Source organism: Peromyscus californicus, unplaced genomic scaffold (assembly GCF_007827085.1).
Source record: "Peromyscus californicus insignis strain IS unplaced genomic scaffold, ASM782708v3 Scaffold_6__1_contigs__length_162567912, whole genome shotgun sequence".
Taxonomy (NCBI): Eukaryota; Metazoa; Chordata; class Mammalia; order Rodentia; family Cricetidae; genus Peromyscus; species Peromyscus californicus.
In genome coordinates, this window is record NW_026294584.1 from 105,295,816 (window position 1) to 105,309,503 (window position 13,688).

General features: G+C 50.1%; 1 protein-coding gene across 1 annotated transcript in view; it reads left to right on the top strand.

Annotated features, from left to right (window-relative positions):
• The first annotated feature begins 2,573 nt into the window (after positions 1–2,573).
• The window catches only part of Uroc1 (urocanate hydratase 1), a 38,605-nt gene continuing 27,490 nt past the window's right edge, over positions 2,574–13,688 (top strand). The window contains exons 1-6 of the mRNA XM_052719053.1: positions 2,574–2,699; positions 5,858–5,988; positions 6,954–7,047; positions 7,538–7,597; positions 7,880–8,008; positions 8,130–8,191. Of these exons, the coding sequence (XP_052575013.1) occupies positions 2,574–2,699; positions 5,858–5,988; positions 6,954–7,047; positions 7,538–7,597; positions 7,880–8,008; positions 8,130–8,191 (602 nt within the window). The remainder of the gene's footprint in view (positions 2,700–5,857; positions 5,989–6,953; positions 7,048–7,537; positions 7,598–7,879; positions 8,009–8,129; positions 8,192–13,688) is intronic.

Genomic DNA, 13,688 nt, shown 5'->3' on the forward strand with positions numbered 1-13,688 from the left:
TTTTTTTTGTGAATCATAGATTACTTTTTATGAAAACACATAACATTCTATCATTATTTTGAAACCGTTTTACATTAATGAGCATGATTTGATTTATATGTTATCTACTAAACTGTATTTGATACATGTTATAAAATAATAGTTTATGAAATAGTCAATTTTGTTCTGACTAAAAAATATCCTTTAATAGCAAGCAACTATAATAGACATAGACATAAGGAGGAATTAGCCTGGAAAAAAGGATGAATTAGAATCAATTAGTAAATATGAAATTATGTCATTACACGTGTGAATATGATATGAGGTTTAATTTGGTTAACTTCATTAAACTTAATTCAGAATTTAAATTTATTATTAATTTTTTTTTAAATTTATTTTAATTTATTTTGCAATACAATTCAGTTCTACATATCGGTCACGGATTCCCTTGTTCTCCCCCCTCCCGTCCCCCTCACCTTCCCCCCAACGCCCCCCCCCCCCCATTCCCATCTCCTCCAGGGCAAAGCCTTCCCCACAGACTGAGGTCAACCTGGAGGCTACCCGGAAAACAGGACCCCAAGAAAGACACAGGGATCGCCCAATGACAGAGAAATGGAATGAGATCTACATGAACAGCCTGGACATGAGTGGGGGTAATGAAAGGCGAGGGTTGAGGGAAAGAGAGCTTGGGGGAGCGGGAGATCCCAGCTGGATCAACAACAGAGAGGGAGAACAAGGAATAGGAGACCATGGTAAATGAAGACCACATGAGAACAGGAAGAAGCAAAGTGCTAGAGAGGCCCACAGAAATCCACAAAGATACCCACACAACAGACTGCCGGCAATGGTCGAGAGACAGCCCGAACTGACCTACTCTGGTGATGGGATGGCCAAACACCCTAATTGTTGTGCTAGAAACCTCATCCAACTACTGAGGGATCTGGATGCAGAGATCCATGACTAGGCCCTGGGTGGATCTCTGGGAGTCCAATCAACGAGAATGAGGAGGGTTTATATGAGCGAGAATTGTTGAGACCAAGGTTGGATAAAGCACAGGGACAAATAGCCAAATGAATGGAAACACATGAACTATGAACCAATGGCTGAGGGGTCCACACTGGATCAGGCCCTCCGAATGGGTGAGACAGTTGATTGGCTTGATCTGTTTGGGAGGCATCCAGGCAGTGGGACCAGATCTTGTGCTCATTGCATGAGTTGGCTGTTTGAAACCTGGGGCCTATGCAGGATTGTTTGGCTTGGCCTGGGAGGAGGGGACTGGACCTACCTGGACTGAGTCTACCAGGTTGACCTCTGATGTTTTGATAGGAGCCCTTTGAATCCTTCCTTAGGGACCCCATGGGATCCTTTACACAGTCATGACTGATGGCATTGACAAATAGTAATCAACACCTTCTCCCCTCCCACCCCTGGGTCGAGGAGTAGAAAGTTTCCCTGGTAAACAGGTGACTGTCCAGGAACCACAAGGCCAGCTCTCTAGAATACTGAGATCAAAAATACCCTCATCACCCTGAATTCCACAAGATTTGTGAACTGGAAGTTGGAGAACACCAAAGGCAAGAGTCCTCTGATGTCCCCAGCCTCAAGGACTTCAGAGACCAATCTAATTTCCTCATATTGCTAGACCACATCTTGTTAAAATCCTGCCCCACCCTGCCCTGTCCACTGGACTCTTAAGAGCAGGGGCCACTTCAGAGGTGTCTCCATCCAAATGTGGGGTCCCGGGCCTCCAATCTGGACTTCATTTATGACCAACTACAGAACTTGAGCCAAGTCTCCTTGCCTCTCTGACCTCAGTTTCCTTATCAGTGAAATGGGACTTGAGCTCTGAGGACCACTGCAAGGCTTCAGCCATCTTGTGTACTGCTCAAACGACCCAGTGGGTCACCTTCCCACTCTGCCTAAGGCTGGGTCATGACCTTTTTGTGCAGAGGGAGGAGTTGGTCACCACCCACCTGTGTACATAGGGACAGGGCAAAGACCACAAGGTTGGCCAGCAGTGGTCACTTACTGGGACCACTGAGACTCAAAGGTGGGCCCTTCCTGGCTGGGGGGAGGGGAGTGACACCCAGCTTTGGCCTCTGGTCCGAGGCCAGGATGATGAGGAAGGCTTTCTTGCTGAGCTGTTAATGATTAGGGAATGCTGAGGGTGTGGAGAGCTGTTACCACACCTGTTTTCTGACCCCTTCCTGCTCAAATGTTAGGGAGGGGGGTACAAGGGACTCGATTCTGTAGAGTTTGAGCTAGGTTCAATGTCACATGACTCCCCATCATCAAGACACATATTCCAACATTGCTACCTATGTGACATCCTCTAAGACTGAGAAAACCTCAACCTCAGAACCCACCAGCCCTCCAAACTCCATCTAACTTGAGCCTGCCCTTAAAGGAGCTTCTACTCCCAGTAATACTCAGGCAGCCTGCCTACCAACCAGTGGTCCAAATGACCTGCCCTTTGTGCTCTCTCTGTACCCAATGAGAGGCTGGAGGAGGTGGCCCTGGGACTGTCTATTCCCACCCTGCTTGCCCCTGACTGCCCAGTCACTTCGTGCTGGCCTCCGCCTCAGTCTGCAGACATGTCCAGCCTCCAGGAACTGTGCTCTGGCCTGCCCCTACAACCTCTCCCTGAGAACCGGGGGCGCTGGGCTGGGGTGCCACACGCTCCCGTCAGGACTCCCGGCCTCAGCCCTGCAGAAGAGCAGGTAACAGCTGCTACCCAGTCCTCCAGGGCTCTGGGGCCCTTTGATGTCTTTTAGACGGTCAGGGTATCTTCTCTCCACACCTCAGCTGCCCACCCTGTCCCCACCAGCTCCCAGAGAAGAGTGAGGGGATGTGTCAGGGTCTGTCACCTGATATTCTTCAGGTGAAGCCACCCTGGAGTTACCTTCGGCTTGGAATTGGGCTCCCCACTTCTGGATGAGGTCACTGGGGCTCAAGGTCACCCAAACACTCTGTGGTGGTGCTGTGGCCACCTCTAGCGAGGGAGAGGAAGAGGCAGGGTGTGAAGTGGCCCTAGCTCAGCAGCTTCACATGAACCTTGCCCCGCCGCAAACACTGAGTAACTCTCATGTCCTCTGTACCAGTTTTCCGTTGTCCCTCCGCCAAAGCTCCCAGTGACTGCAGCTGTGTGGTCTCCATCAAGGACACAGCAGGGCCGGGAGGGACGGCAGTCCAGGTAGGGCCTCACCTGATGGCTCTCTTTGCCCAAAGGATGTAGGCCCAAGAACTTTCCAAGCTGTCAGACATGAAGGACACAGAAGTATAGAAGGCTGAATGAGGACCCCCATCCCCACCCTCACCCAGGGACTGCTGTCCTGGGGGAGACCACCCCCAAGCTTTCTCCAAGCTGCCCACAGGCAGGAAGTATGCTTAGGAGCTGCTAGGGCAGGTTACTGGTGAACAGGAGCTGGGAGAGAGAGCAGGAAAGGAACTGAGGGTCTTGGAAAATGGGGCGGCACCAGGCAAGTCAGGGCTGTGCTGGAGAGAGGGAGGACAAGGTTGGGCAGGTGGGGGTGGGGCGCCCTGCCTTTTGACTTGCCCTGTCTGATTCTACTGAGCCCCTGTCTCTGTTGTCATTCATGTTCCTCCCCCTTGGTCACCTCCCTGCTGACACCAGCTCAGCCGCAAGAGCTGGCACGGCTCTGCCACCTGCGGGCCTCTGCTGACACCCTTGTGGCTGACAGTGATCAGCCTCCACGGTGTTTTGTGGTGGCAGAAGGGCAGCCAGGAACTGAGAGATTGGGCCCCTTCAGTTTCGTTCCTGTGTGTCACCATGTGTTTGAAGGATGCAGCACCCTGAAAGGAACGGTGACGTGCAGACCTGGGGTGTTAGAGTTGGGGAAGGGTTAAGTCTTCCCTCTGAGGCGGAGCCCCAAAACCAGTAACAGTTTCTCTTTCATTGACTTGCTTCCCATGTGGGGTGTGTGTGTGTGTGTGTGTGTGTCTGTGTGTGTGTCTGTGTGTGTGTCTGTGTGTGTGTGTGTGTGTGTGTGTGTAGCTGTGCATGTGTGTCTACATGTCTCTGTGTGTCTGTGTGTCTGTCTGTCTGTGTGTCTGTCTGTCTGTCTGTGTGTGTCTGTGTGTGTCTGTGTGTGTATCTGCACATCTCTGTGTGTGCTTGCACGTGTGAGTGTGCATGTTCCTGTGTGTGCCCATGTGTGTTCAGGTGTGCATATTTTGAGTTCTCCCTTGTTTCCACTACTACACACTATTCCGTTCTTTCATCGTTTGGATGGACTGGGGGCTTCGTTTCCTGCTTTTCTTTGGCACTTCTCTATTTAAGTAAGAAGTGCTGCCTGTTACACTTAACCAGTGTACACTCAGCACAGGCTTGTTCAGCCTTCACGGTGTGTCTCACAACACAAGCAGTTCTGGTCGAAGCACCTTCTCGTATACCCTGTGTGCAGTTTCTCTCAGTGACCTTCTCCCCAACATCCAGCCTCATCCACTGCACTGTGCTGGGCATCAAATGCCACAGCTGAGCCCTTCACTATGGTGGGTCTGAATGCCTGTCTCTATTAACACACTATCCTGAGGGCCCTTCCCCATGGTGGGTCTGCCATGGTGGGTCTGTCTTTGCCAATACACCATCTGAGCTTGAGTGTGGGACTCCCTTGGACGATCTCTAGGTTCCAGCAACACCAGCATGTGTGCATTGAATCCATGGACAAGAACATTTGTTAAGAAGCCAACCCCATATCCTACAAGGGACCTAGGAGGACTTTTTGGCAGAGGTGACTGTGGCACTTGGACACGGTTTCTAGAAGGGAAAGGAGGCCCATTTGGAGATATGAGAAACAGTGCATGGGAAGGCGGAGATGGACCTTCCAAAATGTGGGAACTGGAGGAGACCCCATGCAAATAGAGCTGGGAGAGTCAGATGCAGCATGACTGAGAAGACCCAGAATGCCCAGGCCACTGTGGGTGTCGCCAGACAGGCAGTGGGGACCCGTGAAGGTTTTTGAATAGGGGCATGGCTTGGTGGTTAACACAACCCCTCCCATGCCAGGATTGTATAAGCATTTCTGTAGGGACCCCAGGCAGCATGGGACAGGGCAGAGGTCCGTGAGCGTGGCAGGTGACAGTTCTGGGATCTAGCACTCACAGAGCCCATGGGTGAGCCCAACACCATACTAACCATGCCAGTTCATTAGTACCTAGAAGATGGGCTCTAATGTCACTCCCACTTTATAAAGACAGTCAAGGAGGAAGCAGGGTACGTCGGTGCTGCTGGGAAAATCCTCTGTGCATGCCGCTTTACCTCTAACACGACATTCTAAATCTACACCGCGCCACACCGACACTCAGCTTGGTCCTCACATCTCCTCTGATACTAGCTGTCCCTTGTCCTCTGACAAGGACCTTCATGATTATGGGACTTTTCACTTGGATATTCTAGAACATTCCCAAGATCCCTAACCAAGTTATTTGTGAAAAGTGCCTTTCACCTTGTAAGGCAATGTGCAAGTTGGTGGATGCGAGTGTGGACATGGTGGGGTCATTAGAGTGGCTACCATATCAGCTATACACACTGCCCAAGTCTGCCTGTCCCAGAACGCAGCCTCTGTACCATTTACCAAGGTAGGTGCCTTCCCTGGTCTTACAGCGGCTTCTGCTTTCCTCCTCTGAGACTGCAGCCCCAGGGGCAGATGGGACCAAGAGGAGAAAGCTTGGTGTCTGCCTTCATATAAGGGGCCAGCAGCCATCAGGGAAGTCTTTCCAGAAGACAGAGCAGGTGTTCTCAGAGTGGCTCAACCAGTTTCTGAGCGGAGCAGAGGCAATCCAGGTGGGGAGGGAAAATGGACAACACAGAGGGCCTCAGGGCCCTTAACCCAGCCACCTCTCACCCCCTCCTCCCCAGCTGGCTCTGAAGAATGCTCTGCGCTACTTCCCACCCACTGTCCAGAAGCTGTTGGCCCAGGAGTTTGCCCAGGAGCTACGACAATTTGGACACATCTACATGTACCGGTTCTGCCCCAGCATTGAGATGAGGTGAGCCCTCGTGGGTTTCGCTTCAGATAAGGCTGTACAGAAGTCAGGAGCCTCAGGGAATCCACGGCTGAAGAGGAGGTCCGTCTGTCTGAGCTGAGGAGGTACCTGTGGAGGTAGCACAGTGAGTTGACACCCTTGTGCAGAGAAAGTAGATAGTGAGGTGTCTTTTGGGGGATCTGGAGCTGACCTGCCTGGCCAGAGGATGGGGTCCTCATCAGATAGGTCTCTGGCCTGCACCCCTAACCTGCATTCAGTCCTGTTGACTCTGGAGCACAAAGTCTCTCTGGGACACTGTGTCTTGCTCTGCAGGGAGGAGCTGGTGAGAGGGAGATGGGGTGTGGCTGTTGGTGACTTCAAATCTGTCATGGTCTCCATTGAAGTTCTTACACTGTGGCACGCACGGCATCATGGGAAGCTTTCTGACAGTACAGAGTTCTGGGCCTCACTGGACTTAAGGCTCAGCAGCCCTGAGGCAAAGCTAGGCATCTGCATTTTGGATGCTGCAGCTTGTGTCAGAGAGAACCATTGTTCTGAACTTGCCAGAAACCCAGACTTGTTCTAAATGGCCCAGGAAGTCTTGTGTCCCCCTGAGACAGGAGCCACTGCCCTTCTGTCCCCGCACCCCCTGCACCCCCTGCCCCCTCCATGGAATTGCTGCCCAGGAGCGTTTGATGAGTGAATGAAAGAACAAATGACTAAGCACCCAAAGGCAGAAGGCTCTGGAAAGCAGCCATTCTTTGGGGTCAGAGTCCTCCCAGGCGTGAAGTAGAGAGGGACAGTGACTGGAGTGGACTGGACTTCCCACTCTGGGCATGTGGGGACTCAGGATGGCTCTAGTGCTCCATTTCCCCCGTGTTTCCAAGGACTGCTCTCAGGTGCCTTGTCAGCTCGGCCAGGGCAGCATCGTAGTGGGGTGGGAGGCCTGAGGGTTCCCTTGTCCCCTGATGCTGGACTTCCCCTTGCAGGGCCTACCCAATTGATCAGTACCCATGCCGGACACGAGCAGCTGCAGCCATCATGCACATGATTATGAACAATCTGGACCCCGCTGTGGCCCAGGTAATGGCAGGGAAACCGAGGCCCGCATAGTCCAGAAAAACATGACCTGAGATCCTGAGTAGTGCTAGTAAGCCTTCAACGCACATACAAAGCTGGCATAAGACAGCCCCTGGACCTTTCTCTGTAGCTATAGGGCAAAATCAAAAGCAAGAAACAAATATAAAACAGCAATATATTTATATAAACGAACCCATAATTTTAGCTTTCTAATGGCCACCTGAAAATAAACAGATTTAATAATAGTTACCATAGTGTCTCTTAACATTATTAGTGAGATCCCTTATCCTTTTACACGGAATCTTGACTTGGAAGATGTATTTCACTTGGGCAGCTATGCTCCGTAGCCAGCATGGCTGGTGGCTGCTGTGTGTCCCTTCAGGCTTCTTGCCTTGTCCCTATATGTCATTGCTTCTTTGAGTCTAGCTGCAGGTAGGGGCCCTGCTTCTCTCTGTCCACAGCCCCATCTCAGATGATGCCACATCTTCTCCAGTTTCCACAGGAGCTGGTGACCTACGGAGGAAATGGGCAGGTGTTCAGCAACTGGGCTCAGGTATGGTGGCCTGGAAGGCACTCAGAGGTCCATGGCTCTGCCTGATGCCTGATGCTTCAGCACTGGCAATCACCTGGAGATGCTTCACTTATGAGAAGGGGTAGAGTGGCATTATGGGATGTACCAGGAGACCCTGGAGATTAAAGAGGATCTAGGCAAGCAAGGCCACTAAGATGGACCAACTGAGACCTGCAAGGATCCCTGGGTCTGGGTGTAAGGTACGGGGTCCATGTGGGTGCCAGTTCGCACTTACAGAGTCCTGCATGTGCACTGTCCATCCAGTTCTGGCTGACCATGTCCTACTTGTCGAAGATGACGGAGGAACAGACTCTGGTCATGTACAGTGGACACCCGCTGGGCCTCTTCCCCAGCAGCCCTGGCGCCCCACGCCTGGTCATAACCAACGGGATGGTGAGTCTGAGGCGGCAGGCGTGAGGCCTGCCCAGGACTGGGCTTGGAAAGGGGATGTTGTGGGTGAGGAGGAGGTCCAGACAACACTGCACCGCTCACACTCGGTTCCTTCCTTTTCTAGGTCATTCCCAACTACTCCTCCAGGACAGAGTATGAGAAGCTGTTTGCGTTGGGAGTAACTATGTAAGTCCCAGTGTCTGCTCACTGCTGTGGTGTCCGCCTTTAGCTGCATTCCACAATAAGATAACATGACTGTGTTAAGCCTGATTTCAGGAAACACTTACCACGCTGTAACAAAATCATTTCATTCTCACACAGCTGCACCCTGGGAGCATTGTGTAAAATGCTGGGGGTTTTTTTTGTTTTTTTTTTTTTTGTTGTTTTTGTTTTTGTTTGTTTTTTGTTTTTTGTTTTTCGAGACAGGGTTTCTCTGTGTAGTTTTGCGCCTTTCCTGGAACTCACTCTGTAGTCCAGGCTGGCCTCGAACTCACAGAGATCCACCTGCCTCTGCCTCCCGAGTGCTGGGATTAAAGATGTGTGCCACCACCACCTGGCGCTGTTTTTTATAGACATGGAGCCAAAGAAATATACAATTTTGGATTCCATTGTTACCAAAGATTTTGTTAAGTAATCCCAAACATACAGAAAATTAGCTCACAAATAAAAACATCACACAGCTGATTTAAGAAACACAAACACTTGCCCAGGTCTGGACCCTGTGCGGCTCAAAGAACTTTTGTATGGTTAGAATAAGGTGATTTTATTAATGAAAAAGAAAATTGAAAACAATTTTCAGGGAATACCACCAAAATCCTGTGGTAAAAGTACAGTTGCTGAGGCCAGGCTTGGTGGCACATGCCTTCAATCCCAGCACTCACAAAGGCAAAGGCAGGTGGATCTCTGTGAGTTCAAGGCCAGCCTTGTCTGTAATAACAAATTCCAGGACATCCAGAGCTACATAATAGAGAGACCCTATGTCAAAACAAACAAACAAACAAACCAAAACAAGTACAACTTCTCGCTCTAGCATGTCTGTCTATCTGCCATTGATGCATCCACCCAGCTTGTCTTTGGATGAACTTCAAAGTCCATTGCGGATATTGCTGGCTGGGATTTGATCTTTGTTTTGGGTCTCTTTTCCTTTTGAAAGTATATCTGGGGGCAGTGGTGGCGTACGCCTTTAATCCCAGCACTCGGGAGGCAGAGCCAGGTGGATCTCTGTGAGTTCGAGGCCAGCCTGTTCTACAGAGTGAGATCCAGGAAAGGCACCAAAGCTAAACAGAGAAACCCTGTCTTGAAAAACCAAAAAATGAAAGAAAGAAAGAAAGAAAGAAAGAAAGAAAGAAAGAAAGAAAGAAAGAAAGAAAGAAAGAAAGAAAGTATATCTCCATGTACAGTCATCCAGCTGCTGATTGAAAATGTTTGAAATCAAATTCCACACTGACCAGATGCAGGCATTTTCTTGCTGTTGTCCACTGAACAGCAAGTGTGGTTACCATAGCCACCTACAACAGCGTTTGCATGATGTGAACTATGGCAGGTTCTGTGCAGATGTGGGCTGTTTGACATGCAGAATTTATGTGTCAGAGGATTTAGGTGTCTTCTGGGGGCAGTGCCTTGGAACTTGCCCCTGGAAAGGATTTTGATGGATGATTCTCCCACGAGACACACTCATCCCTGTGCCCCGTGGAATGTGCTCCGACAAACTGTGCAGCCATGTGACATGACTCGTCAGGTACAGGACCCTGTAGCCAACCTGAAGAGCTTCCAGGACACTGATAGGGCGTGAAAGCTTTCCATGTGCTGTAGAGTTAACTCAGGCTCTGCATCTAAAGGTTTCATCAAATGTCATGGAAGGGGCTGCACTGAATAAGGAAAGCCTGTCCCACATGGGACCCCAGGGGACCATGTCTCCTGTCTCCTTCCAAACACTCTTCATGCCCATGAACCCTGGGCTGGGGTCACCATTGTGGCAGCCTCTGCACTTTGTCTTTCCCCACTGACAATACAGCGTGGGGTCTGTGGAGCACCAACCTGGCAATTCACTCTCTTCTGTAGTATTCAGTGGCACCGCGACCCTTCTTGCAAGGCGTCCAGTCTTTAGGACGGTACAGAGGGTGTTCTGATGCTCACATATTTGTGGACCTCTGGGATCATCACTCAGGGAAACACCACATAGAATGGAATCTGCAGAATGGGGAGCCAGCGACTTAGCCTCCAGGTGACAGTCCATAGTGTGACCACAGCACAACCTCACTACCACCACCAGGATGTGCCCTGGCTTTACCAGCCTTCTGAAATAGAACCCTTTAGTAGAGGGGAATAAAACAGGGCCTCAGAAAAACTAGTCGCTCTGTTGCTGGCTATAACTAGCCTCTGTGAGTCTTGCTGATGTTATTGGGCCTGGACATTATTTCTGCTCCAGTGGAAGCAGCCTGGGGTCAGAGGGCTGAGGGAGCGCATCCTGGCCCACTACTCCCTCACCATGGCCTTGGCATTGTCCCCACACTACTGTTTCACAGGTGGGACTAAAGTCCAAAATGGTAGAGCTATAGATGTCAGACCGTGTCTGGCTGTGGCTCTGAGGGTTTGCCACAGGGAGATGTGGGGCACCAATTGCAAAAGGATAGAAATTAGGTCTGGTGGCACATGCCTATCATCCCAGCTCCTTGGGAGGCTGAGGCAGGCTAAGGTCTGGCTGGGATACAGTGTGAGTTCAAAGCTAACCTGGGCTAGCTAGTGAGAAAAAAAATGTGTTTTTCAAAGAGAAGCTGAGGCTGTAGCTCAGTGGTAGAGCTCTTGCCCAGAATGCATGGGGCCCTGGGTTCAATCCTCAGTACAGAGTAAAAGTAGGCAGTGTGGCAGAGATGGGAAAAGGTTTACTGTGTAAGGAAACTGAGAAGACCTGGACACCAAAACCCTCCTGCCATCAGAGGGGCACAGGTAGCCATACAGGGAACATCCCGTGAGGGAGGGTGGGGAGCAGGTTTAGGCTGTTGGTTAAAGTGGTTGGCACATTGGGCTGGGGCAGGGGTGCCCCTAAAGGCTCCTGCTTCAGCTGCAGAAAGCTTTTGGTCCAGCAACTCTATACTGTAAGTTGGGTGTGCCATGCAGCCTTTTAGTTGAGACCCAAGGACCAGAGTCTGTGCATCCCTGGGCCTATGTCCTGTCCAGTCTTAGGATTTGGGCCTCGTCTAGACAGAGGGGACATTCATAGGTCCTGTCACAGTGGACTGTGTGAGAATTATCAAGTGACAGAGGCACAGTCTGCAGGACTGGGATATTGCCATCATGCCTGGGATGTCAGCTCCAGAGCTCCATAGGAAGCTGACCCCACGGGGTTCACAGTGGGTTTCACCATCTCCAGATGAGCTCTTTTACGCCAACATTGTCCTCTTACATTTATGATACTTATGCAGTCTTTCGAGATAAGGAACATGGCCACCTTTGTATTTCCTTATCTTTTTGAGACAGGGTCTTGCTGGAAGCAAGAATCCATGGTCTTTCTGCTTCAGCCTTCTGAGTGCTGAGATGATAAGTGTGTACCATACCTGCATATCTCCATTTTTAGAAGAGAAAACAGAGGTTCTGGGTGGTCAGGTGTATAGTGTGGTTGTGTGGTAGACTTGATATTCACTCACAGGCTTGTGACAACACACCCTCTAGCCAGAGGAGAGAAGGGGCTGGGGAGAGCCACTGAGAGGCAGGGATCTAAGAGAAGAGATGATGACCCTAGCGTTGAGAAACATGCAGCAGAGGGTCTTGAGAGTCTCCTAGTCTTCAGCAAAGAGTGCAATTAAGCTAGCAGCAAATGCTACTGTCCCCATTACACTGCCCAAAACTGTTTGCTAATTATCCAGTGACAGCAATGGCCGCACTCAGGCAGTACTGATGACATCACTGGAATTTTTTTGTTTGTTTGTTTGTTTTTTGTTTTTTGAGACAGGGTTTCTCTGTGTAGTTTTGGTACCTGTCCTGGAACTCGCTCTGTAGACCAGGCTGGCCTCGAACTCACAGAGATCCACCTGGCTCTGCCTCCCGAGTGCTGGGATTAAAGGCGTGCGCCACTGCCGCCCGATGACATCACTGGAAATTTGACAGCATCTATTAATATTAGAAGTATCTGTGTCTGATGACCTCGCAGCCTTCCTGCCTGCTTTCTGCCCTGTGGACAGAGTCCTCAGGTGGAGGGAGCTTATAGGAGGCCACGTCACGGCACTCACATAGAAAATCAGAGCCGACAGGCTTCCCAGAAGGGTGGAGAGAACCATTCCTTTGAATGTCATCTGCTGTGAAGCCATGGCCTGTGCTGATCTGGAAAAGACCAGAGGGCAGGCTGTGGGGGGCAAGCTACTAAAACACCACCTTCGGAATGGAGCCCCATACTCACGTAATTCAACAGCAGGCATCTGGTGTGCACCACACAAGGATTCTCACAGACATGTGTTCGCTGCTACCACCTTGCCACATGTCCAGCGCCACACCCAGGGTTCAGCTGCAGTAGGAAGATGCCTCACAGTTAAGCCTACTGGATGTCACCTGGATGGAATCTTGCAGAACATGCTTTCTCACGCCCCAATGCCTTCCCTGGGTTGTGTGTGGCAGAAACACATCCTGTCCTTTTTTTCTCACTCTGTTCTTACATCATAGTTCATTTCTCTCTTTCCTCCATGTGTGGACATTTCAATGGCTTCAGATATTGGCCACTGTTGATAAATTTGCCGTGAATGTCTTTGTGGATGGCTGAATAGACACTAGCATGTGGTATGGGCATGCTGGCCCATGTTCAGTCTTGCTCCGCCGAGCCCAATCATCCCCATGAATATTTTTTAAAATTAATCGTATGACAGATTTTAGGGGAATAAAATCTGTTTGTAAAATACCAGGAGGCAGGAGGGCACAGGAGGCTTTAGCTTATTACATCCTTACCTTTTTATTCTTACTTTAACTTGTTAAATGTTTTGGTTAGAACACAGTGAAATAGGTTTCACTATGACATTTTTTTTTTTTTTTTTTTTGGTTTTTCGAGACAGGGTTTCTCTGTGTAGCTTTGCGCCTTTCCTGGAACTCGCTTTGGAGACCAGGCTGGCCTCGAACTCACAGAGATCCGCCTGGCTCTGCCTCCCGAGTGCTGGGATTAAAGGCGTGCGCCACCACCGCCCGGCTCACTATGACATTTTTATACACGTATAAATATGTATTATGTACGTAATTTTCTTAAGTTTTATTTTTATTTTATGTGTATGAGTGTTTTGCCTGTGTGGATGTCTGTGCACCCCACATGAATGCAGTGTCCAGGGAGGCAAGAAGAGGGTGTTCAAGCCTCTAAAACTGGAACTATGGATAACTGTGAACTGCTATGTGGGTGCTGGGAACCAAACCTGGGTCCTCTGCAAGAACAGCCAGTGCTCCCAACCACTGAGCTTTCTCTCCAGCCGCATTATAGTGACTTCTTATTCATCTTCCCGACTATTCCCTGATGCCTGTCTCTCCTTCTTGCTAGCCCCCTTTCTTCCCTAAGCAGCCCCCTTCTGCTTTCACGACACACACACTCTCATTTCTTCCCTTTTAGATCTCCTCCCCACCCCCATAGTCCTCTTTCTACTCTTCATCACACACACACACACACACACACACACACACACACACACACACACACACACTACATATAAGTGAAAAT